Below are 25481 nucleotides of genomic sequence, written 5' to 3'. Positions count from 1 at the left end.
AGCACTGCGGTGCGTTCAGGACCTCCAGGAAAAGTGCGTCTTGATGTGCTTCAGTCACTGCAGGCTGATCAACTCTACTAGATCAACACTCTGATGTTTCTGTGGCCCTCAAGAGGTTCTGGGAGGCGTCTTCACTTCCTGGAGGGACTGCTTGATGTTCAGGTGGGGGGGGGGGGGGGGGGGGGGTCCCAACCACTCGGTGAGTCTGGACCCCCTGCTGTGAGAGGCTCAGGTCCTTCAGTAGACATGAACCAACGTGTGTCAATGTGTTGAAGTGACCGACGGAGACGCAGCAGCTCAACACTCACAGCTGATGTTTATTAGAAATGAAGCAGAGATCAAAGGATTTCTCTCACGACACGACACCAAATACATTTAGTACTTCTGACTCCAACACAAAACATGAAATGCATCAGAGACTGAATATGTGGACCTCTGCTGAGAACTCCAGACTTTCTAAAAGCCTCCAGGTTCCGTCCTGGACGCGGCGCCGGCTGCTTTCATGGTCAGCAGGTATTTCTGGAAGGGAGAGAGGAAAAGCAGCTTCAAGTCAGAAACAGAGACGCTTCTAGAATACCGTATTTTCCGCCCTATAAGGCACCTAAATACCTCAAATTTTCTCAAAAGCTGCCAGCGCGCCTTATATATGGACGATTGCTCTACTCCAGACTGCTATTTGACAGCTGAACAACCAGAAGCTTTTATTTTGACAACTCTAACTTCACAACGGGTCTTCAGAGCGGACGACACTCCACACAACACCTTCATCACTCATGGTTGCACACCAACGTTCTAACAAACCAAAACAAACTAGATGAAATAATTACTCCCTAAACTGGGGAACAAAAACACATAAACACAATCAACACAACACCAGCCCAACAACAACCCACAATAACCTCCAACAACACAAAACATGAATTTGTCGCTGCAAGGCATGATGGGACATCATGCCTTGCAGCGACAAATTCAACCTGAGCTCCTCAGTGCAGCCGATAGAAACTCCCATAATTCATTGTTTCTGTTTGTGGTGTTTTAAATGCAATTATTGGGGGTTCTATTTGGTTTGTGGTGTCGGTAATAATTGTGTTGTGTTGTGTTTTTGTTGCTTAGTTCATGTAGTTTAGTTTATTATTATTATTATTATTACCGGTAGTTGTAAGTTGTCACCAGCAGTGAAGAAGGTTTTGTGTGTAGTGTCCTCCTGGCATAGGCTGCAGGTAGGACTATCAAAATAAAGTGTGTGCACCTCTCTGGGTGTTAGAATCAGTGGAAAATGTAACTTAATGGCTTTGAGCTATAAATGTTGCCGACCAATGGTCTGTTCCATGCGCCTTATAGGGCGGTGCGCCTTATATATGAATGAAGTTGTAAATTATGTCAATCAATGTAGGTGCGCCTTATAATCCGGTGCGCCTTATAGGGCGGAAAATACGGTAATTAATAATATTAATCTAATAAGAACATTTGATTCTATTTTGTCATTAGAGGAAATGACAGGCTGATAAAAGCGGAACGCAGAGAGATCAAAGCTTTGAGACCGTGACTTTATTGTCGTCTCAAAGAGACTCAACGCTCTGCTGGCTGGTCCAGCAGCGAGGACCCCCCCCCCCCCCCCACCTCCCCCGACCAAAGTGCTATTTAGTGACCTTCAAGCTGCACATCCATCACCTCACTGGAAAAACATCAAAGCACCATGTTCATATCAAAGCTGTCATCAAGCCGCCCTCAGCCAATCACTGCCAGCTGAGCTGAGCTGTGATTGGCTGACGGGGCTCGGGGCCCACCTGCAGGTTCTCGTAGTGCTTGGCGGTCTTGCAGTGGTTCAGCTCCGCCTCTCTGGCGCCGCTGAAGAACCTCCGGCACACCTTGCAGAAGAAGCCCGTCTTGGGGACCAAGAACTCCAGACCTGAGGACACAGTCCAGGTTTGTCCTCCAGATCGTTCTCCGCTTGGAAAACAAGCCTTTCAAATGTCTCACCAACGGGGCTGCCGGGGTCAAAGGGGGGCAGGGAGGGGCCGGTCCTCCACACCTGGTCCTCCGTCCTCCGCTGCGTCTCTGTGGGACACAAAGTGAGACCTGACGACCTGTCCTCGTGTCCACAGAGGGACAGACGAGACGGGTCTGAATCACTACATCATCACGGTGAGGTTCTATGTGGAACCAGGTTTACTGACGAGAGCAGCTGGACCTGGTTAAAGACCTCCGGCCACAGAGAGCAGATCTTGTACGGAGAGAACCCAGCAGAACGAGTGACCAGAAGGTTCCAGCTCCGCCCCTCTGGACGGAGGTTCCTGGTTCCACGCTGCAGAACGCAGCGCTTTAGGAACAGCTGTGTTCCATCAGTGAACTTTATCATATTCATTATTAACCAACTAGTTATTATGGTGACTGGTCACTGAACGGCTGCTTCTACCTCCAAGGTTCTACCGTGTTCTAGTGCTTTCTATTGTGGATCTTTATTTACTAGTGAACAGCAGAACTTTGAGCTCTTGTCTGGTTCCACTCCACCAATAATCTGCTTGTTTGGTTCATCGTGTGGCTTTATTAGTGTTGACGTTCCAGGTGTTCCAGGTGTTCCAGGTGCTCCAGGTGATCACAAACCCTGTAAAACAAGTCCCCCTACGGGTACCGATGAAGGAACCTTGAGCTTTTCCAAACCAACCTCCTCCTGCAGCGCCATCTTTCGTCTCTTTGTGGTCTTCAGAGCGTCTGTCCTGTCCTCCGTCCTCCGTCCCCTCCTGGTCCTTCCTCCTGGAGCCACAGTCTGAGGAGCAACAGTCATCAGCTCAACAGTCATGGACACACTGAAGACACTTGGGAGTGTGGACCTTTACCTGGCCTGGGGTCGGCTTCTGGAGCTTCTGGAGCTTTAAGATGTTCTGGAGCTTCTGGAGCTTCTGGAACTTTAAGATGTTCTGGAGCTTCTGGAACTTTAAGATGTTCTGGAGCTTCTGGAGCTTTAACATGTTCTGGAACTTCAGCAGCTTCTCGATCTTCTGGTACTTTAAGATGTTCTGGGTCTTCAGCAGCTTCTGGAGCTTCAGCAGCTTCTGGACCGTCTAGAGCTTCTGGATCTTCTGGTACTTTAAGATGTTCTGGAGCTTCAGCAGCTTCTGGAGCTTCAGCAGCTTTAAGATGTTCTGGGTCTTCAGCAGCTTCTGGGTCTTCAGCAGCTTTAAGATGTTCTGGGTCTTCAGCAGCTTCTGGGTCTTCAGCAGCTTCTGGAGCTTCAGCAGCTTCTGGTGCTATAAGATGTTCTGGGTCTTCAAGATGTTCTGGAGCTTCAGCAGCTTCTGGTGCTATAAGATGTTCTGGGTCTTCAAGATGTTCTGGGTCTTCAAGATGTTCTGGGTCTTCAAGATGTTCTGGGTCTTCAAGATGTTCTGGGTCTTCAAGATGTTCTGGGTCTTCAAGATGTTCTGGGTCTTCAGCAGCTTCAGGATCTCCTGGAGCTTCAGGATCTCCTGGAGCTTCAGGATCTCCTGGAGCTTCAGGATCTCCTGGAGCTTCAGGATCTCCTGGAGCTTCAGGATCTCCTGGAGCTTCAGCAGCTTCTGGGTCTTTCGGTGCTCTCAGATGTTCTGGGTCTTCAGCAGGTTGAGACGTTGGCACATGTTGTTGGTGGAGAGAAGACTGGTGCTGTGAAGCAGGGAAAGCTTCAGAGGCCTGGAGGTGAAGAGGAGACATGAGGTCACATGTTGACGAAGATGAAGCTTTGCTCTCTATCAGTGATCGACCGGGACGTTCAACTGGAACCTCGGTGGGCGGGGCCAGATTGTGTCTCCACTGACTGAAGTTGTGGATGTGATGGAAAACACAGCTCCATGTTTCACTGGCCCTCCGTTCAGGAGCCGAGCACTGATGGAGGGGTGTCAGAAGGCGGAGCCTCGTCTGATTGGTCAATGCAACACTTCAGTGTTTCCTGGGCCATAAAGCCTCCTGCTGGTTACATACGCTGCTCTGCGCTCACTGGGCCTGGAGTCATTCTATTGACCTGCCGGCGCTCCACCGCCCCCCGGTGGCCAGATGAAGTGCAGACGCTTCTCTCAGCAACAGGAGGGGCGGAGCTTAAGCGGGGTCTGGACGCCGCGTCACAGTGAACGAGGCCTGAGCTGCTGACCACTGGGCGTGACGACGACACGCCCGCCTCGTTCAAAACCCCGCCTACATCTCAACCCTAGTGTCTGTGGTGGGACCGGGTGACCCCGGTGACCCCGGTGACCCCGGTGAGCCAGGTGACCCCGGTGACCCCGGTGACCGGGGTCGTGTCTTAATAACGGCACCTTGTCAGATCAACCTGTTGGTCTTTATCTCATGAAAACTATTAAACAAAACAGGAAGTGACACGTAGAAAAGTGAAATATGCAAAAAGTGAAGGGCACCTCAGTGGTTTCCATGGCAACAGCAGGCAGGTCGGCGACGTCTCCTATTTCATCGACGGTCACAAAGTCGCTCATATTGAAGGGGAACTCCTCCTCCTCCTCCTCCTCTTCCTCCTCCTGACAAATGAAAAAGCAAGTGTTTCCAGGACGAAGGTTGCCGGTTGAACTGCCGGCGTCTCCTCACCGTCCTGGACTCGTCCTCCGCCCTGCAGCGCTCCCCGTCCCTCCAGCTCGGCCTCCAGCCTTCAGACCTGGACCTGGACGGGCCGTCGCCATGACCTCTCTTCCTCTCCCTCCTCTCCTCCTCCCTCCTCTCCCTCTCTCTCTGAGCCTTTTGTCTCCTGGCTCTCTCCTCCTTCTCCCAGAGCCTCCTCTCCTTCTCACTCCTCTCTCTCTCCTTCAGTCGCTGCTTCTGCCGGGCCTCCTTGACCTTACGCTCCTTGTCCTGCTTCTTCACGGCGTCTCTGCCACACTGCCTTGCCTCCTGCTCTCCACCGGGGGGAGCTGCTGAGCTTTGACCAGTTTTGATCCTGCACTCCTCCAGCAGGGCGTTAACCATGGCCTGAGTCATCTGGAAGACAGAGGTCAGAGGTCAGAGGTCAGAGGTCAGACAGGTTGCTCTGCTCCTCGCCGGCAGACAGCACGGCTCCAGAGCTGCTGACCTTCGGGACGGGAGGTTGCGGCGCCCCCTGCAGGGCCGCCGTGTCTCCGGCGCCTGGTTCAGCCTCCGGCTCGGCGCCGCCGTCGTGGTCTGCTGCTTCAGAGCCGCCGGTCGCCTCGGTGACCGTTTCTCCGGCCGCCGTTCCCCCCGGGAGCATGGCCGCGTCACAAGTGGCCGCCGCCTCGCCGTCTGCGTTCCCCACTTTTGTTGACGCGTCGTCGTCGATCGTCGTCTCCGTGCTCGACACTTGTTCCAAATCGCCGTCGGCGACGTTTTCCCAGCCCTCCAACGGAGGAGCAGCAGACTCCTGAGGCGCCGCCGCTTCCTGCTTCGCTGACGACGGCCCGCCGTTTGCAGACGTGTCCTGTACACACACACACACACACACACACACACACACACACACACACACACACACACACACACACACACACACACACACACACACACACACACACACACACACACACACACACACACACACACACACACCTTCAAGTCCCCGACTCACGTCACAGCTGCAGGGCAGTGCCCGGGATTCCAACTACTGACCTCCGGAGGCTCCAGAAATGGCGCTATGACTTTAGCGTGGCTGAGAGCTTTGGGGTCGGGCTTGCGGGAGAAAATCAGCGGGTTCCTGTGGATGATGCAGGGGAACATCTGGAAGCGTTTGTACACGGACAGCGCCATGGCGGCGGTCGCCATCTCACAGATGACCTGAGAGAGAGAGAGAGCGAGAGCGAGAGAGAGAGAGAGCGAGAGAGAGAGCGAGAGCGAGAGCGAGAGCGAGAGTTTCCTCCTTATGGGTTCATCAGAAGCATGAGATCAAAGTCACCCAGATCGATGACATCACAAAGAACCAGTCAACACAAGCAGACTAACGGGAACGGCGCAGTGGAGGGATCGTCTGAACGTCACCAACTAATTAGTCAGCAACTAACTAACAAGTCAGCAACTAACTAACAAGTCAGCAACTAGCAACTAACAGAGGCCTCCTGCCATGTTGCCGGGCCAAGGGGGTAGGTTAGGTTAGCGAGGTTAGGTTAGGGGGGGGTTAGGTTGGGGGGGTAGGTTAGGTTAGGGGGCTCAGGTCTCACCATGCTGTCCAGCACCAGGGTTAGGGGGGGTCAGGTTGGGGGGGTTGAGGTCTCACCATGCTGTCCAGCACCAGGGTTAGGGTTAGGGGGGGTCAGGTTGGGGGGGTTGAGGTCTCACCATGCTGTCCAGCACCAGGGTTAGGGTTAGGGGGGGGTCAGGTTGGGGGGGTTGAGGTCTCACCATGCTGTCCAGCACCAGGGTTAGGGTTAGGGGGGGGTCAGGTTGGGGGGGTTGAGGTCTCACCATGCTGTCCAGCACCAGGGTTAGGGTTAGGGGGGGTCAGGTTGGGGGGGTTGAGGTCTCACCATGCTGTCCAGCACCAGGGTTAGGGTTAGGGGGGGGTCAGGTTGGGGGGGTTGAGGTCTCACCATGCTGTCCAGCACCAGGGTTAGGGTTAGGGGGGGTCAGGTTGGGGGGTTGAGGTCTCACCATGCTGTCCAGCACCAGGGTTAGGGTTAGGGGGGGTCAGGTTGGGGGGGTTGAGGTCTCACCATGCTGTCCAGCACCAGGGTTAGGGTTAGGGGGGGTCAGGTTGGGGGGGTTGAGGTCTCACCATGCTGTCCAGCACCAGGGTTAGGGTTAGGGGGGGTCAGGTTGGGGGGTTGAGGTCTCACCATGCTGTCCAGCACCAGGGTTCTGATGACGGTACCGAAGCGCCTCACCAGCCGCTGCACCTCAGCGGAGCCCGACTGGCTGTCAGGAACGTTCCGGATCACCAGCAGGCGGCTCCAGACCACCCGGACCGGGACCTCCTGCAGGGGGCAGCAGTCAGCGGTCCGGTTTAGTTTGTACACAACATGAGAAGGAGCGTAGAGTCTGGACCACTGGACCACTGGGCCACTGGGCCACTGGACCACTGCAGTGAACGGTGACGGACTTCAAGACTCACCGGCGGATGGACTGATCCCATGAGGAGGTTGTAGAGCGCCACCTGCAGGAAGAGGTCTCAACATCAAGCACACGTTCACTGATGGAGGAGAAGAGGATGAGGAAGAGGAAGAGGAGAGTCATACCGGCGAGTGGAGGCCGATGTTCTGTTGGACCACAACCAGCTTCACGTCAGAGTCTTTGATCCTGGCCGGCGTGACGCCGTGGGCTTTGATCATCTCCTGGACGGCCTGGACGTCCGTCACCCAGACCAGAGCCTAGCGCACAAACAGACCCTTCAGTCCTCGTCCAGCATCAACGGCGTCACCAGTCAAAGTTTGGGCCGACCTTCCCCAGGTCAGCTGCCATGATGACATCACACGGTGTCACGAAGGACGAGAAGAGGTCCAGGATGTGGCTCTGAGAGCAGCCGGCGTCCGGCAGGCCTGAGACCAGCACCGTGATCCTCTGGGGGTCCTGCTGAGCCTCGGCTGCAGAGGGACGACACAAAACACTTCAACAGTCTGTAAAGACTTCTTAACTCGGTCTTCATTTTGTTTATAAATCAATCAATCCATGATGTCTTCACAGGAAACGGACTAACACATAAAAGCTCAACTGGCCGACTCAGATCAACACCATAGGTTCCACTTATTCAGATGAATAATAATAAAAGTTGGAAATGTCTGTGCAGAAACGCATTAATGGATTTAAAGCCCAAAAGTACTGAACAGGAAGTGTTTCTCACAGGAACGTGACCTGATCGTCTCCTGGGATGGTTTTCCACATTGTCAAAAGGCCTTGAGCCACAAACTGGAGAGTTGGAGGTCAGAGTGAGTTTAATGTTAATATGTGACGGCTAAATGTCCCGTTGTATCGTCATCTACACTAAACTCTGAACACTGGGAAGCAGCAGCTCCACTTCAAGTCAGCGACACCTGAATGACCTCTGGATTCTAAAAGCTCAACAGGGACACAAAGAGCAGCCGGCTGCCTCGTGAAGCTCTGGCTAGGCCTGCTTCCTTACCGGACTTGCTCACGGCTGCTTGGTTGTGTTCTGGGTCCCTGTGAAGCAGGAGGACAGATGTTTTACTGAAAGAAGCAGATGTCAGAGGAGAAGCAGGCGGCGGTTCAGTGACGATACCTGCTGGCGTCAGACGGCCGAGCTGCTTCAGCTTTCTGGAGGAAACAGTAGAAACGTGTTCAGTCTGCAGCAGACAAACATCAAAGCTGCTTGTTGGTTCTCGGACTTTGGTGTTCAGTCTGCAGCAGACAAACATCAAAGCTGCTTGTTGGTTCTCGGACTTTGGTGTTCAGTCTGCAGCAGACAAACATCAAAGCTGCTTGTTGGTTCTCGGACTTTAACGCGTCAATAAAGAAAAAGAAACCCGGTGAAGTTTCTGAAACGACCACGACGTCAGAAAACCACCAAACATCCTGGAAGTCCTCCAGTTCAGGAGTGACGGTCTAGAGTGGCGGTCTAGAGCGACGGTCTAGAGTGACGGTGACGGTCTAGAGCGACGGTCTAGAGTGACGGTCTAGAGTGATGGTCTAGAGTGACGGTGATGGTCTAGAGCGACGGTCTAGAGCGACGGTCTAGAGTGACAGTCTAGAGCGACGGTCTAGAGTGACAGTCTAGAGCGACGGTCTAGAGTGACGTCTAGAGCGACGGTGATGGTCTAGAGCGACGGTCTAGAGTGACGTCTAGAGCGACGGTGATGGTCTAGAGCGACGGTCTACAGTGACGGTCTAGAGCGGCGGTCTAGAGCGGCGGTCTAGAGTGGCGGTCTAGAGTGACGGTCTAGAGCGACGGTCTAGAGTGACGTCTAGAGCGACGGTGATGGTCTAGAGCGACGGTCTAGAGTAACGGTCTACAGTGACGGTCTAGAGCGACGGTCTAGAGCGACGGTCTAGAGTGACGGTGACGGTCTAGAGCGGCGGTCTAGAGTGTCGGTCTACAGTGACGGTCTAGAGTGGCGGTCTAGAGCGACGGTCTAGAGTGACGGTGACGGTCTAGAGCGGCGGTCTAGAGTGTCGGTCTACAGTGACGGTCTAGAGCGACCGTCTAGAGCGACGGTCTAGAGTGACAGTCTAGAGCGGCGGTCTAGAGTGTCGGTCTACAGTGACGGTCTAGAGTGGCGGTCTAGAGTGGCGGTCTAGAGTGACGGTCTAGAGTGACGGTCTAGAGTGACGGTCTAGTGTCCTAGCTGGCTCACGTTCTGGACCTGGGCTCCGCAGGCCGTGATGGACTGGTCCCTGATGGACAGCTGGGTGGCGGTGGCCAGGGCCTGGGCGTCCTCGGCCTTCATCATGCAGACCGACGCCTGCGGAGAGAGAGAGGAGGCGGTGAAGGTCTGCCTCGCCGCCGCCTTCCGGAGGGTTCTCTGTGCCGTGGCGCCACCTTCTGTCCCAGGATCTCCTCGCCCTCCTCCTCGGCGCTCGGCATCAGGATCACATTGTTGATCTTCCCAAAGGAACAGACCAAGTCTGTGACTTCCTGTTCGGAGGCGTCGTTGGGGATCCCCGTCAGGTACACCAAGCGCCCGGCGACCAGGGAGTCGGAGGCCGGAGACGCCACCTTCTTCTTCTTCTTGGCCGGTGGAGCCTTGAAGGCCTGCAGGCAGAGACGCAACATGGTCAGGCGCTTCACGTCGGTTCCCGTCGTGTCTGAAGCCTTCCGCCACTAGAGAACATCAAAGGACCTTACCGGCTTGGTTCCAGGTTTGGTCAAGGCCTTGGTGCTTTTGACCGGCGGATGTTTGGAGGCGTGAGCGAACGGAGGGGAGTCGTCGTGAGGACGCTTCAGCCCGGCGCGACCCGGACCGCCTGAGGAGGGCGAGCAGGGCGTCAAGACTAAACTCTTTGATCACAAGGGAAGCATTTTGTGTTTTGTCTTTTTAAAGTACGGCCTGCAGGAGACATGACAGCCTGGAACCATCAGTGGCCCCTTCCAGTGCTGCTTCTGGACATCCCTCCATCAACCATCCCTCCCTCCCCCCCTCCCTCCCCCCCTCCCTCCCTCCGTCCCTCCCTCTGGACTGGAGGAGTCACGGTTCCACCCGGCCCCTCAGGGGTCTGACCTGCTGGGAGTCGGTCCCTCCTGTGGAGCCAGTGATCCCTGGAGGAGAACCTGTGTGGCCGAGGGGGACTGTGGTGCTCAGCATGGGGCCGGCGCTCTGCAACAGACGAAGCACATCTGCAGTGAGGAGCACAGTACTCCACCAGGAGGAGCACAGTACTCCAGCAGGAGGAGCACAGTACTCCACCAGGCAGAGTCTGAACCCCGGTGAGGAGGAGCACAGTACTCCACCAGGAGGAGCACAGTACTCCACCAGGCAGAGTCTGAACCCCGCCCCGGTGAGGAGGAGCACAGTACTCCAGCAGGAGGAGCACAGTACTCCACCAGGCAGAGTCTGAACCCCGGTGAGGAGCACAGTACTCCACCAGGAGGAGCACAGTACTCCACCAGGCAGAGTCTGAACCCCGCCCCGGTGAGGAGGAGCACAGTACTCCACCAGGAGGAGCACAGTACTCCACCAAGCAGAGTCTGAACCCCGCCCCGGTGAGGAGGAGCACAGTACTCCACCAGGAGGAGCACAGTACTCCACCAGGAGGAGCACAGTACTCCACCAAGCAGAGTCTGAACCCCGCCCCGGTGAGGAGGAGCACAGTACTCCAGCAGGAGGAGCACAGTACTCCAGCAGGAGGAGCACAGTACTCCAGCAGGAGGAGCACAGTACTCCAGCAGGAGGAGCACAGTACTCCAGCAGGAGGAGCACAGTACTCCACCAGGAGGAGCACAGTACTCCACCAGGAGGAGCACAGTACTCCAGCAGGAGGAGTACAGTACTCCAGCAGGAGGAGCACAGTACTCCAGCAGGAGGAGCACAGTACTCCAGCAGGAGGAGCACAGTACTCCAGCAGGAGGAGCACAGTACTCCAGCAGGAGGAGCACAGTACTCCAGCAGGAGGAGCACAGTACTCCACCAGGAGGAGCACAGTACTCCACCAGGAGGAGCACAGTACTCCAGCAGGAGGAGTACAGTACTCCAGCAGGAGGAGCACAGTACTCCAGCAGGAGGAGCACAGTACTCCAGCAGGAGGAGCACAGTACTCCACCAGGCAGAGTCTGAACCCCGGTGAGGAGGAGCACAGTACTCCACCAGGAGGAGCACAGTACTCCACCAGGAGGAGCACAGTACTCCACCAGGAGGAGCACCAGAGCTCAGCTCGGCTCCTAACAGTCAGTACCCATCATGTAGTGGTGTCCTGCAGGGCGGTGGGGGGAACCCGGCCCCCCATGAAGCCTGTGGCCCCGGCTGTCCAGACGCAGTCTCCCCGGCGAGAGGCTGGGGGAGGGCGACCGAGACGTGGAGAAAGAGGGAGACGGGTCCTTGTGATCCCACAGGGGCCTCCTGCCATGCTGCCGGCCCCGGCTGGAGAGAAGAGCAGCGGTGAAGCAGAGGACGTCACATGGTCGCAGCAGAACCAGCACTTGGGCCCATCGACCAACCGTTGAGGGACGGGAAAGTCCAAGTCAGTCGCTAAAAGATGTGAAGTCTAAAAGGGGCCAATTCTGACTACAATTCCACAATTCTTGAATTTAAATTCGACCAGAAAACATCATTAAAACAAACGTCTCATGTGAGGTCTCACTTCTGCACCAGACCGGCGCCTCAGAGTCCATCAAACATTTCAACTGTAGGACCAAACATCCAATAGCTTATGATTATTTAAAAGAACAGAACCGAACCAATACAAGACGTATACAAAATAAATCCATGTATACAGAATAATAACTAAATAAGATTTAATGTACTTCAGGGACCACATAAAGTCCAGGTTCATCCTGAGCGACCAGACTGGTAAAATATTACTATAATAGCCTTTAAATTTACACTTCAAAGTGTTTCTTTGTTGCGTCACAGTGTTTGGAATGAAACTCTATATTTTTACAAGATCAAAGTTAGAAGTGAAAACATTACAATCTCAACATAGAGTCAATTTTAATGAAACATTCTGGTCAAACTACAATGAAAAGTGAAAATTAACCAGGATCAATCCTCTTGATGGTTTCTGGTCTCTGCTGCTCAGAAGCTCAAACTACCAGAGGAGCTTCAGAGCAGATTCACATCTCTGACTGACCTTCTGACCTCCTGACTGACCTCCTGACTGACCTTCTGACTGACCTTCTGACTGACCTCCTGACTGACCTTCTGACCTCCTGACTGACCTCCTGACTGACCTCCTGACTGACCTTCTGACTGACCTTCTGACCTCCTGACTGACCTTCTGACCTCCTGACTGACCTTCTGACTGACCTCCTGACTGACCTCCTGACTGACCTTCTGACCTCCTGACTGACCTTCTGACTGACCTCCTGACTGACCTCCTGACTGACCTTCTGACCTCCTGACTGACCTCCTGACTGACCTCCTGACTGACCTTCTGACCTCCTGACTGACCTTCTGACCTCCTGACTGACCTCCTGACTGACCTTCTGACCTCCTGACTGACCTCCTGACCTCCTGACTGACCTCCTGACTGACCTCCTGACTGACCTTCTGACCTCCTGACTGACCTCCTGACCTCCTGACTGACCTTCTGACTGACCTTCTGACTTCCTGACTGACCTTCTGACTTCCTGACTGACCTCCTGACTGACCTTCTGACTTCCTGACTGACCTCCTGACTGACCTCCTGACTGACCTCCTGACTGACCTTCTGACTGACCTTCTGACCTCCTGACTGACCTTCTGACCTCCTGACTGACCTCCTGACTGACCTCCTGACTGACCTTCTGACCTCCTGACTGACCTCCTGACCTCCTGACTGACCTTCTGACTGACCTTCTGACTTCCTGACTGACCTTCTGACTTCCTGACTGACCTCCTGACTGACCTTCTGACTTCCTGACTGACCTCCTGACTGACCTCCTGACTGACCTTCTGACTGACCTTCTGACCTCCTGACTGACCTTCTGACCTCCTGACTGACCTTCTGACCTCCTGACTGACCTCCTGACTGACCTCCTGACTGACCTTCTGACCTCCTGACTGACCTCCTGACTGACCTCCTGACTGACCTTCTGACCTCCTGACTGACCTCCTGACTGACCTTCTGACCTCCTGACCTCCTGACTGACCTTCTGACTGACCTTCTGACTTCCTGACTGACCTTCTGACTTCCTGACTGACCTCCTGACTGACCTCCTGACTGACCTTCTGACTTCCTGACTGACCTCCTGACTGACCTCCTGACTGACCTCCTGACTGACCTTCTGACCTCCTGACTGACCTCCTGACTGACCTTCTGACCTCCTGACCTCCTGACTGACCTTCTGACTGACCTTCTGACTTCCTGACTGACCTTCTGACTTCCTGACTGACCTCCTGACTGACCTCCTGACTGACCTTCTGACTTCCTGACTGACCTCCTGACTGACCTCCTGACTGACTTCCTGACTGACCTTCTGACCTCCTGACTGACCTTCTGACCTCCTGACTGACCTTCTGACCTCCTGACTGACCTCCTGACTGACCTCCTGACTGACCTTCTGACCTCCTGACTGACCTCCTGACTGACCTTCTGACCTCCTGACCTCCTGACTGACCTTCTGACTGACCTTCTGACTTCCTGACTGACCTTCTGACTTCCTGACTGACCTCCTGACTGACCTCCTGACTGACCTTCTGACTTCCTGACTGACCTTCTGACCTCCTGACTGACCTTCTGACTTCCTGACTGACCTCCTGACTGACCTTCTGACTTCCTGACTGACCTTCTGACTGACCTCCTGACTGACCTTCTGACCTCCTGACTGACCTTCTGACTGACCTCCTGACTGACCTTCTGACCTCCTGACTGACCTTCTGACCTCCTGACTGACCTTCTGACTTCCTGACTGACCTTCTGACTGACCTTCTGACCCCCTGACTGACCTTCTGACTGACCTCCTGATTGACCTTCTGACTGACCTTCTGACTGACCTCCTGACTGACCTCCTGACTGACATCCTGACCTTCTGACTGACCTCCTGACTGACCTCCTGACTGACGTCCTGACTGACGTCCTGACTGACGTCCTGACTGACGTCCTGACCTCCTGACTGACCTCCTGACCTTCTGACTGACCTCCTGACTGACGTCCTGACTGACCTCCTGACTGACCTCCTGACTGACGTCCTGACTGACGTCCTGACCTCCTGACCTCCTGACTGACCTCCTGACTGACCTCCTGACCTCCTGCCACCACGTCTCAATATTACAACAATCAGTGTTTTGGTCTCAGAGTCCTGGAGCTTGGGCCGTCCCAGGTGAGCCTGTCGTCCTCATTCAGGTGTGTTAGCAGGTAAATGTGTTAAACAGTGACGTGTCGCTCTAACAGGTTTCATTGTTCTCACTCCCCTCTTTTTTAAAAACTTGATTTCAGCCAGCAGCATTGAAAAGCTGCACAAGGGAAGTAAACGAGTGACACAACGAATCCATGATGAAATTCCCTGCCAACATTTTAATCATCAAATGTAATCGATTGGCTGCTGCAGCCTGAGATCAGATCTGTTGGCACCAAACCTCTGAACACTAACAAGCAGAATGAGGCGAGGCTGATGCAGGACCAGTGATAGGAGGGAGAGACTGTCCACTGACCTCGCTGTGTCTGGTCTCCAGTCCGGGTACCTGAGAGACAGAGCAGGACATCAGTCACCTCCTCACTCAACCCTTCAGTCACCTCCTCACTCAACCCTTCAGTCTCCTCCTCACTCAACCCTTCAGTCTCCTCCTCACTGAACCCTTCAGTCACCTCCTCACTCAACCCTTCAGTCTCCTCCTCACTCAACCCTTCAGTCACCTCCTCACTCAACCCTTCAGTCACCTCCTCACTCAACCCTTCAGTCTCCTCCTCACTCAACCCTTCAGTCACCTCCTCACTCAACCCTTCAGTCACCTCCTCACTCAACCCTTCAGTCACCTCACTCAACCCTTCAGTCTCCTCCTCACTCAACCCTTCAGTCACCTCCTCACTCAACCCTTCAGTCACCTCCTCACTCAACCCTTCAGTCACCTCCTCACTCAACCCTTCAGTCTCCTCCTCACTCAACCCTTCAGTCTCCTCCTCACTCAACCCTTCAGTCACCTCACTCAACCCTTCAGTCACCTCCTCACTCAACCCTCCAGTCACCTCCTCACTCAACCCTTCAGTCACCTCCTCACTCAACCCTTCAGTCACCTCCTCACTCAACCCTTCAGTCTCCTCCTCACTCAACCCTTCAGTCACCTCCTCACTCAACCCTTCAGTCACCTCCTCACTCAACCCTTCAGTCACCTCCTCACTCAACCCTTCAGTCACCTCCTCACTCAATCCTTCAGTCACCTCCTCACTCAACCCTTCAGTCACCTCCTCACTCAACCCTTCAGTCACCTCCTCACTCAACCCTTCAGTCACCTCCTCACTCAACCCTTCAGTCACCTCACTCAACCCTTCAGTCACCTCCTCACTCAACCCTTCAGTCACCTCCTCACTCAACCCTTCAGTCTCCTCCTCACTGAACCCTTCAGTCACCTCCTCACTCAACCCTTCAGTCACCTCCTCACTGAACCCTTCAGTCACCTCCTCACTCAACCCTTCAGTCACCTCCTCACTCAACACTTCAGTCACCTCCTCACTCAACACTTCAGTCTCCTCCTCACTCAACCCTTCAGTCTCCTCCTCACTCAACCCTTCAGTCTCCTCCTCACTCAACCCTTCAGTCTCCTCCTCACTCAACCCTTCAGTCTCCTCCTCACTCAACCCTTCAGTCACCAACAACAGCCGATGCAGCATTTAAAGCTCATGTGTCAGACTAAGGTAAGAAGGGCCCAGAAGGGTTCAGAAGGGTCCAGAAGGGTCAGAGGTCATAATAAAGTGTCAGTGCAGCCCAGAGCGTTGGTGTGGACGGTGTGGTGCTCTCACTTGTTCCGCAGGTCTCGGCAGGCCGCGGTGTGGACCACAGTGTTAACATGTTCAGTCCACTCCTGGCGGAAAGGACAGAAGAAGACGAGCGTCACCGTCACAAACACACATCGACTTCTCAACTCATTTCAACAAACTAGTGATTGAAAGTCTAGAGTTAAAGCATGGAGTCGTCCTGTTCTTCAGCTGGGGGGTCGGACCTCTGGACTCTGGTCCAGGTCTCCACCATCAACACCACCGGAGGAAACAGCCACCGTGGTGGGGGTGCTACTCTCCAGGAAGTGAAGAGGGACAATAACTGCTCCAACAAAGTGCAGTGGTCCGGTGAGTTTCAGACCAGAGGTGTCAAACACCATTTAGATGAACCCAGAGCGAGCCTCCTGCTAAAGCAGCGCCGGCGCCGGGACCAGGCGTGGACGGTGACGGCGAGGCTGACTGTTGGACACCCCGTCTTAAAGTCCTGGTGAAATGAAGATTCCACCTCCAAAACTCTCTGGCTATTAACTTGGCCATTACACAAGAAGTGTGAGTCAGAGCAGACCGTGTTAAAACCTGATTCCTTCTACATTTGATTGTATCACAACACATTTAGAAGATATTAAAAAAAAACCTCGCTGTGAGGCGAGAGACCAGGCAACATGAAACCACACATATTTATTGGTCTAAAAACCAAAAAAAGAAATGACATTAACTGACTTTTGAGTTGATTCTGAGAAGTATTCCATTTTAAAACACTCACATACTTACTGTGAACCTGACCTGACGGTTCATTGCTGTACAGACCCAGTAGAATATGAATGAAGAGGTAACGGCAGCTTCACTGGATGGAATCAATAATGTCCAATTACCATTTAAGAGGATTCAGTTTTAACATTACTACCTGTGTGGATTAAGTGTGTACCGTTAATAAACAGTGTCAAACTGAAAGAGGTCCGACTTTAACCCCTCCAGTCTGACCCTGTGGGACATGTTCCTTTGTTTACGGGAGTAATGATCTAAAACAGGGTGTAAAACTAAAACAGGGTGTAAAACTTTGGCTTCTATCTTCCTATATGACTAGAACATGTAAACCATAACTTGATGGAAGTTGTCCGGTACCCTTCTTAAAGATCCTCACACACCCTGGCCAGGCAGCATTAACTTGATTAAACCCATCCTGGTGTCTATTTTACGGGCAGTTCGGTACGAAGCCAATCCACAACGATTAGTCAGACAGACTCTCAGTTGAAGAACCCAAACATGGTGAGAATTCCACTGAGCTGCACTGCAGTCGGTACCTTGGACTACCTGAGGCTTGACTCAGCCAGTGGTGGAACAGGCGTCCCAGTAATACTGCCTACGTAACCAGTAAGGACTTAACAAGCTCTGCTACCTGCTGGAACCAGTGGTGTGACTACAGCTCTACATTTTAAGATGTCCTTGCTGGGGAACTATGGGAGTGTTAGAACTCACCTGGTCCTGATCACACTGTGTGTTGCACAGGGAGCAGGTGTGAGGATACACCTTTGGAGACACGGCTGAGAAATCACTTATCATGGTCGGTGTCGGTAGCTTCGCGCTTCCGCCGTGTAGCTTTGAGCCGGACGAAGACGACAGAGACCTCCTGGACGAAGCTTCGCTCCGGCTTTCAGACGGCGGCCGGGGTTTGGTCCTGTCCTGCCGGTAGTCTCGGTCCTGTTGGCGGGATTTCGGCGATGTTTGAAATTCCATGTTCTTGCGGGGGTTGCCACTGGTTCTGCGGTAGTCCCTGTCCCCGTGCTTGGCCGAGTCAGAGACTTCCATACGGAGTTGGCGTCTGTCCGTTTTCCGTGCTTTTGGCGCCGATGGCGTGGCGGCCGAGGCAGAGTACATTTTGACTGTCCGTTCACTGGAGAGCGGCTCCCTTTTGAAAGTCTCTCCTCCGTCTTTCGCTCGGCTAGCGTGCCCGTAGTCGATGACTTTCCCCGCCGTCTGTGTAACAGTCAGAAAACTCGGCACTTCGGGGGACGCTAGCGGAGTGGAGCTGGACGGAGGCAGCGGCAGATCGTGGGCGGGGCGTGAAAACGAAGACGCAGAGGTGGACACCGTGGGGTTGCTGGACTTGTGGATCTGGATGTCGCGCAGGATGAAAGGTAGAGTGTCGGGGGTCAGCTGGTCGTCGGGGTAGTGACTCAGCACTTCCAAGTCCTCGTTTGAAAGTCCAAAACTCGCCAGGATACTTCCCGCGCTCTCTGGCGTGTACAAGTTCTGACCCTCCCCGCCGGCGCGAGGGTGCCGGGTTTGGCCCGACGGGGAGTCGCTAACAGGGGGGGCCCAGCTTGGGACCCGTGACCCTGCCTGGATGTTGGGCGGCTGATGTAATTGCCCGTGATGCTGTTGAGGCTGGCAGCTGACGTTTGGTGGCGGATTAGCAAAGAGTTTGGCCGGAGCCTGGAAGGTTGACCAGTCCAGTCCCTGCTGCAGGGCGGGCGGGTTGTCGGCGGGCAGGGCCATGGGGCTGGAGCCATAACCCCCATGTGGACTCATCCGAGAGGCCGGGCCTTGGTTTTGGTTCATGTGGTCGATGTGGCGGTGGTCCACGTCCCGGGCGCCCCGTCCAGACAGAGCAGACTCCAGCTCGTCGGGGAGTTGAGTGGGGCGAGGGAACTGGAAGCCCATCCGCTGCATGTTGGGGTGGCTGGGGTGTTGAGCGGGAGGCGGCTGGCGGTGGGAGGGCCTGGGGCCGTTAGAGAAGGGCTGCTGCCCCTGTTGGTGATACATGATCCTGCAGGAGTTCCCCACGGACCCCACACTGAACCCCGGCTGCTGGGTGAGAAGGCTCCGGAGGGCCCGGGGAGGCGCCCAGGCTGCCGTCAACCCCCTGCTGTGCCGCTGGCTGCCGACAACGACGGAAGCGAGAGCGGCGAGCTGCTGGAGAGCAATCAGCGCCTGAGTCTCGACGTGAGCCAAGCGGAGAGCTGTCACTGCAGCAGCACCGGCCACACGTCCAAATATGAAATGGGTCCCTCTGGCGATGGAGAGTGATGAACTGCGCGTCAAAGAAAAGGTAGGAGTCACGTGTGAATTACCGTCTGTGTGCACAGCCAGGCTGAGGTGGAAAGCAGAGAAACTATTACAAACCAGATTCAGTTGTTATTGCAAGAAAAGCAGCTGTCAAATAAAATCGCAACGTTTTCACCAACCGACTTCTTCAACAAGTCGGTCGGCCCACATTTCACTGGTGCCAGAAGCAAAGCAACACAACGTCAAGCAACAACAAATAAAGAGGACGAAATCCACAAGAACAAATATTGTTGTTGGTTTTTGTTTTTTTTTACAAACAACTACTGGTGCTGAAGAGTCTGGATCTGAGAGCAATTCTAAACTCCCACAGCGTCTCCCGTCTCCCTCCTCGGAGCAGATCTGGGTCCTGGACCATCAACCATCACAGACCGACGCCATTTCAAATCCTCCGCCGAGCCACAGACCAGGACTCGCAGTGACCCTCGTCCAAGAGAACTGGGATGAGGGTCAAAGTTCACTTGACTAAGTGAAAGGAGGCCCAAATCTGAGATACTAAATATTCTCTACTACAATTTTGAAAAAAGAGTCAACAAGATCGTCAATAAGAACAATGACAGACACGAGTGTTAAAGTCTCACAGCAGGAGACCAGACTGCCGTCCCACTGGGACTCGTCTTATTAGTCTCAATACTAGACTTTTGATTTACTGGAATAAAGAAGGAGACCCTGGAGTTAGACAGCTTGTGGCAACATCTCCAAGAACTGGCCAGATGTTTCCTGGATACACAGTTTAACACACATCCAACTGGCTGCAAACAATCCAGAGCTGAACATTAAGACTTTCAATGAAACACAGCCTCACTTTTTCAGACCAAAACATCTTGGATTCAGGCCAAAGTGGTCTACATTTGATTCTAAACTTTAAAGGCTTCAGTGCGACTTGTTGAGAATTAAATCCAATAGTCCAACACTTCAGCACTATTAAAACTCTATAATACATGTTTCTCAGAGAACAATTGTTTTGTGGGTATTTTTTTTAATGAAACACTTTAAAACCTGATTGACTTTATTTCCCAGATGTCTGTATTTCCTTCCCTGTAACATGTTTCCTACCAGGATGTAAGGATCCACCATACTATGCACACCACATTTTATCTACAAATTAATTTTCCATGCAACTTGTGACTCAAATCTTTTAATTACTTCTGTATTTTCACGTCTTTTCTATACCGTCTCAAACTAAACTTCTTTTCATGCCAGACAGGTACAGTAACCGACTGTAAGGCACAAACTCAGGCAGTTTTACTTTGGAAAAGAGTGACTTAAAATAACCCGTCTCCACAAAAATGAAATAAATATCATATAAAACAAACCTTATAGTGTGAATTGGATATTATTTTCAATACACAATCAAAGGCGAACATTTCTTTCCCACAATCCCAGCATGTCCACGTCCAGGCAGCAGCTGAGACCTCCGGACGCCCACAACGCCCCCTGCTGGGGAGACCATCCGCCCACTGGCAGAAAGGCTTGGCCAGAGAGGGAAGCAGTGGAAGCAGCCTTGTATTTCCCCCCTCCTGCTCCACCAGCTCCACAGCTCCAACTGCTACACCTACTCCACCAGCTCCACCTGCTCCATCAACATCTGCATTTTCAGATTTCCCCATTTTATGTGTCACCGGATTGAGTTGACTTTAACCCGTCTGATTCCAAAGCAGATCAAAGTGATTTGATCGTCTTTGCTTCAGTTTGAACTTTAATGTCCTCCTCAGACATTGTCTTTATGAATCTGTGGTTGATTTACGGTGGGTTTAGGATTGTAAGGCGAAGATCTGCAGAAATTCTTTTCTGTCCTCAACTCTTTCATGTCACCTGTACTCCAAGACATTTTCACCCTCTCATCATCTCCGTGGCCAGAAACGTACAAACAACGGGCATTAAACCATCAACGTCTTATCAAAGGTCAGTGTTTCTTCCCATGAATCCCGACAAACCCTTTTAAAGCCACCAAACAGCTGATCATTGTAGTTCCTTCTGGAACCACCGTAAACGCCAAAAACCAGAAACTAAACTAGGAGAGGACGTCCATGTCGGGACTCCAGTCTGGGACATTTCAGAGACACAACTTCACGCCTGCGTCCCTAGCGAACCACAGCAGGCGGAGAGGAGATGTGAGGTGGAGTTCTGAAGATCTCCACAGTGTAAAGTCTTCCTTCCTCAATAGGAGGGAATGTAGAGGCGGAGAAGAGGGTCCTCATCCAAGATGGCGGCCCGGCTGCACACTGGCTCATCACCGTGGCGACACAAAGAGGCACTTATTTCTATCCCTGTCACTACTTATCAGACATCTGAACTCACTAATACAAGCCGAAAGGTTTATTAAAGTCACGGAAAATTCGATTTTTCAAATTTATTTTTTACATAAACTAAATTAGTTCAAAACTTGTTTTATTTTAGATCATTTGACCTTGTAAGTCGTCAAAATAAAGCACCTCAAATTATAGGATAGTTAGATTTATATACGTGTGTATATATATATATATATATGTGTGTTTGGTATATATATGTCATTAGTATGGATATAATGATCAAAATTATTATCTAATCAATGTTATCGTCAAAGCAGCTGTATGAACGTCTCCTATAAATAAGTCTGAGCCCACTGATATTTGCATACGTTTCCAAATAAACATGTTCATTAATGTGTCTGTGCTTAATAACATACACATTTATTTTTTTCCCGTCTGAATCCATACACATCACAATTTAAATACATTCAAAGGAAAAACTTAGAAATGTCGTTGGCATCAAAACACCAGGAAAAAACTTTCGTGTTTACAAAGATATTGTAATTTTCTGACGTGCATGTGTGCATTTATATTATTCTGTGTAGCAACTGATATTTCTAATAGGCTGACTGAGCCTGTCAGCAACTCGTCTTGTCATCAAGGTGCAAAGCATTGTGGGAAATACAGTGGTCAACAACAGGGGCAGGCCTTCTGCACACACCGGCCGTCTCACTGCAGCAGACAGGTTCAGAGGTTTGCTCATCAACGCCGGCAGCCAGTCGACGGCCTTATTTAACCCACCAGTCTGACGCCTCGCCTCTCTGGAGGTCGTTTGCCTGGAGTTCCCACAATGCTTTGCATCCCCACGAGGAAACATCACTGATGACAACACATCAATAACAATCTATAGTGTTCATTTCCATGTTTATGTGTATAAGAATCTAGGTTTATTTTGATGTTTATTAATCCATTTAATGTTTATTTCCATGTTTAAGGGTGTCATATATTCTTACATGAGTATGCAGGGCGTCAAAAACATTTTAGTTCAGCATCTCCACACAGTTCAGTTTCATTCTGAATAACAGCATTACCTTTTTTGGTTTTTTGTGGCGCAGTGTACCAGTTTTTAAAAAGTCTATGTTTTCACAAAAACAAACCCAGAACTGCAATTTGCTCCAATTTCAATAATGCAAAACAATTTCAGATTTTCTGGAGCGAAAAACAGCGAAATTTCCCGAAAGAATTTCTGAACAACCGTTGCGTTTGGTAGCTAACTTTCTTGGCTGCATCACAAACAACCTCAGCTTGAGTCTCAGTGACTCTTTAGAAAACCGCTGAAAGGTCGAGGGCTTCTTGTCAATATTTACCATTTTCTTTCCGCTTTGGCGGATTTCGCACTGCGCATGTTCAGTAGAGATTCACTTCCGGGTTCGGCTGCAGCAGCGCAACCACGAGACCAGAACGATTTACCTTGAACCTCTAAGTGCATCACTCTGCACAAAAACGTCTTTATTTCTGACCGAGTTTTATTTGTATTTTTAACGTGGAGGCAGATTAATTCACTGGACTGAACCACGGCGGTCTCACCAGCTCGTCCAACAAATACTCTCTGTAGACTGCAAGCACGTACTAATCTCTCGAGCAGATCAGATATAGACTGTTTAAATCCCGTCAGTCGCTCCACGAGGAGCAGATAAAAGACAATAAAATAGAATTAAAGTGTAAACAGGGACCTGCGACCCTCCACTCAGGAGCCATTTTGGCTAGGTGCGCTAGCTCGCTAACGGAAAAACACCCGCCGCTCTTTAAACACCGCGAGACGTCAGTTTGTACCTTGAACCTCGAGCGGGGAGCTTTTTCTTCCGTCTCCTCGCGGAAAACCCGCTTAAAACTCGTCTCCTCACGGGAAGCGCCGCACTTTGTCTCCGTCTGCGATCCCTAACAACCCGCATCCGTCGCCATTACGGCTAACAGCTACTTCCGGTCACGCTTTCACAGTAAAGGTCCTGAAACGCGTACAACCTCTCCCCCCAAGAAAACGAAATTACGAATTCGAATAATCAAATCAAATCACATCAAACTTTATTTATATAGCACTTTTTAAACAAGGTTGTAGCACAAAAGGTGACACATACTAAAAATATAAGATAAAAACCCACATACACACGCAAATATTTACAAATTTACAAATAAATACATATTTAGTGTTGAACAGTCCTCATGCAACCCAGGCACATCTGAACGTGGCGCATGCTGGGGTTTGGTGCACGTATGAGGAAATGTGGGCCAACAACATTTCATGAAAGTGTCAAAACTATTGACTTTTGAAACGTTTTATGTTGAAAGAGTCGCCTTTCCTGCAGCAAAGTGTCAAGTAGCAGTTGTAACGCAAACGACACCATGTCACAGTTACACATCACTTCCTGTCAGTGTCGCCACAGTTACTTTAAAAAACTAATGCGGTGACTGATTACGAGTTACTCCTTTAAAAAGCAACTTTATTACATCACTGATTACTTGTTTTTAAAAGTGCCTACGTTAGATTACAAGTTATTTTTTTAGTTACTTGCAGCAGCTGCTGACACCGAATTGAAATATTGCTGGTAAGGCAGGTTTTTTAAAGATTCCCTAAATAACCCCATAGTTTTCAGTAAACTGCACCATATTATTGCTCTGCATGCCCCCGGGTTCCCCCGGGTTCCTCCGGGTTCCCCCAGGTTCCTCTGGATTCCTCCAGGTTCCCCTGGATTCCTCCGGGTTCCCCCGGGTTCCTCTGGGTTCCTCCAGGTTCCTCTGGATTCCTCCAGGTTCCCCCGGGTTCCCCTGGATTCCTCCGGGTTCCCCCAGGTTCCCCTGGGTTCCTCCAGGTTCCCCCGGGTCAATAATCAAATGGACACACTGCAGCTCCACAATGGCATGCTTGAATTACACCCAATACATGTAAGGATGTACAGGCCGATTAAAAAAACTGTACATCTTGACTCCTTCAGGACGAGTGTCGTTACGTCCTTCTCTCTCTCATTCTTTCCTTTGATCTTCTTTGGGTGCCTTTATGTTACACTGACTAGCGGCTGTACAAAATGCCTGTACGCCACTGAACATGATGTTTGTGTCCCACATTTGTACGAGACACTGACTGATGTCATCCCCCCCCCCCCCCCCCCTGCTGTGGTTCTCCTGCTGAGTCCCGACTCTCCTGCTTCAGCCTCAGTTTCCCCAGACGCCCTTTCATCTCCACCCTCAGCACCACAAGTGGTTTTAGTGAACGCGGGTCGACTCAGTGTGCGTATCATATTTGTGATCTGGATATTTGGTTTGGCAGGCGAACGAGGCCGGACCCCCCCCCCCCCCCCCCCCCCCCCAGCCTCATGGCGCCCTCTCTGTTTATACGGGCTCTGGACTGGACGGGTCTCATTATGTCACATGATAGATGAGGCTGGCAGTCGCACTAAAGAGAAATCTACCAAAATAACTGTCTGAAGTGTGAGGCTGTAATGTGCTAGCTATCGGAGAGAGAAAGAGGAGCTGGGAAGAACAGAATGTGATGCGGTGACGGAGATGTGGTCACCTGTTCCTGCGATTCCTTCACACCGTCGCCTCCTCGTAACCCCAATGTCAGACGTTGAGCTTCATTAGCAGCTGGTCATTGAGTCTCTCTCTTTTTGTCTCTCTTCCTTCGGTCTTCTGGATCATCAGACCAGTTCTCTTACTGTGAACTGAATCGGTGCTTCCAAATCAAACACAAGCCTTTTTCAAAGTGTGAAAGTTATTTCCATCCCGATGCTGTGAATCCTGAAGCGTACGTGACCAGATTAGCCCCCGTGTCCCTCCTCAACCTGACACTCGTCTCTACGCCCAGATAACATTTGTGGAATGACTTTAATGGATCACTCAATTAGATCCTCAGGATCAAGTGTTGGGGGTTCAGGTCTGAACGTCCAGCTCAGGGGGGTTCAGGTCTGAACCGGTCTGAACGTCCAGCTCAGGGGGATTCAGGTCTGAACGTCCAGCTCAGGGGGGTTCAGGTCTGAACCGGTCTGAACGTCCAGCTCAGGGGGATTCAGGTCTGAACGTCCAGCTCAGGGGGGTTCAGGTCTGAACGTCCAGCTCAGGGGGGTTCAGGTCTGAACGTCCAGCTCAGGGGGGTTCAGGTCTGAACGTCCAGCTCAGGGGGGTTCAGGTCCAACAACCCAACCTGTGTTTCAGTAGTTAAACAACCCAAACAACCAGGAATGTAGATTAGCACCGGCC

General features: G+C 52.0%; 1 protein-coding gene across 3 annotated transcripts; it reads right to left on the bottom strand.

The window, feature by feature from the left end:
• Window positions 1-259: 259 nt before the first annotated feature.
• On the bottom strand, window positions 260-23202 carry LOC308148850 (uncharacterized protein). 3 transcript variants are annotated; one of them, XM_080520381.1, is made up of 24 exons: window positions 23064-23202; window positions 17413-18967; window positions 15961-16022; window positions 14658-14687; window positions 11263-11447; window positions 10092-10187; window positions 9719-9837; window positions 9413-9625; window positions 9228-9335; window positions 8156-8190; window positions 8039-8076; window positions 7360-7502; window positions 7158-7289; window positions 7034-7075; window positions 6759-6896; window positions 5599-5763; window positions 5048-5410; window positions 4570-4956; window positions 4386-4502; window positions 2838-3669; window positions 2666-2767; window positions 1981-2058; window positions 1788-1909; window positions 260-519 (listed from the first exon to the last, which is right to left on the bottom strand). In XM_080520381.1, exons 1-24 carry the CDS (start codon window positions 23180-23182, stop codon window positions 457-459), a joined length of 5244 nt encoding a protein of 1747 aa, XP_080376507.1. In that variant the 5' UTR covers window positions 23183-23202; the 3' UTR covers window positions 260-456. The 3 variants fall into 3 exon arrangements, with proteins under 3 accessions (XP_080376507.1, XP_080376508.1, XP_080376509.1); XM_080520382.1 differs by having other exon boundaries at window positions 9237-9335; XM_080520383.1 differs by lacking the exon at window positions 14658-14687.
• Between the last annotated feature and the right edge of the window lie 2279 nt (window positions 23203-25481).

This window comes from Blennius ocellaris, assembly GCF_963422515.1.
Source record: "Blennius ocellaris genome assembly, chromosome: 3".
Lineage (NCBI taxonomy): Eukaryota > Metazoa > Chordata > Actinopteri > Blenniiformes > Blenniidae > Blennius > Blennius ocellaris.
Note: the sequence above shows the minus strand (reverse complement) of the source record. Positions and strands in the feature narration are given on the sequence as shown.

What these genes read in the sequence shown, in the direction of transcription:
- LOC308148850 (XM_080520381.1), bottom strand. Translation starts at nt 23,182, where the DNA reads ATGCGGGTTGTTAGGGATCGCAGACGGAGACAAAGTGCGGCGCTTCCC. An exon ending in CTCCCCGCTCGAGGTTCAAG is followed by an intron (nt 18,968 to 23,063) that starts GTACAAACTGAC and finishes TTTGACGCGCAG; the next exon opens with TTCATCACTCTCCATCGCCA. An exon ending in TTGCCATGGAAACCACTGAG is followed by an intron (nt 3,670 to 4,385) that starts GTGCCCTTCACT and finishes CTTCACCTCCAG; the next exon opens with GCCTCTGAAGCTTTCCCTGC.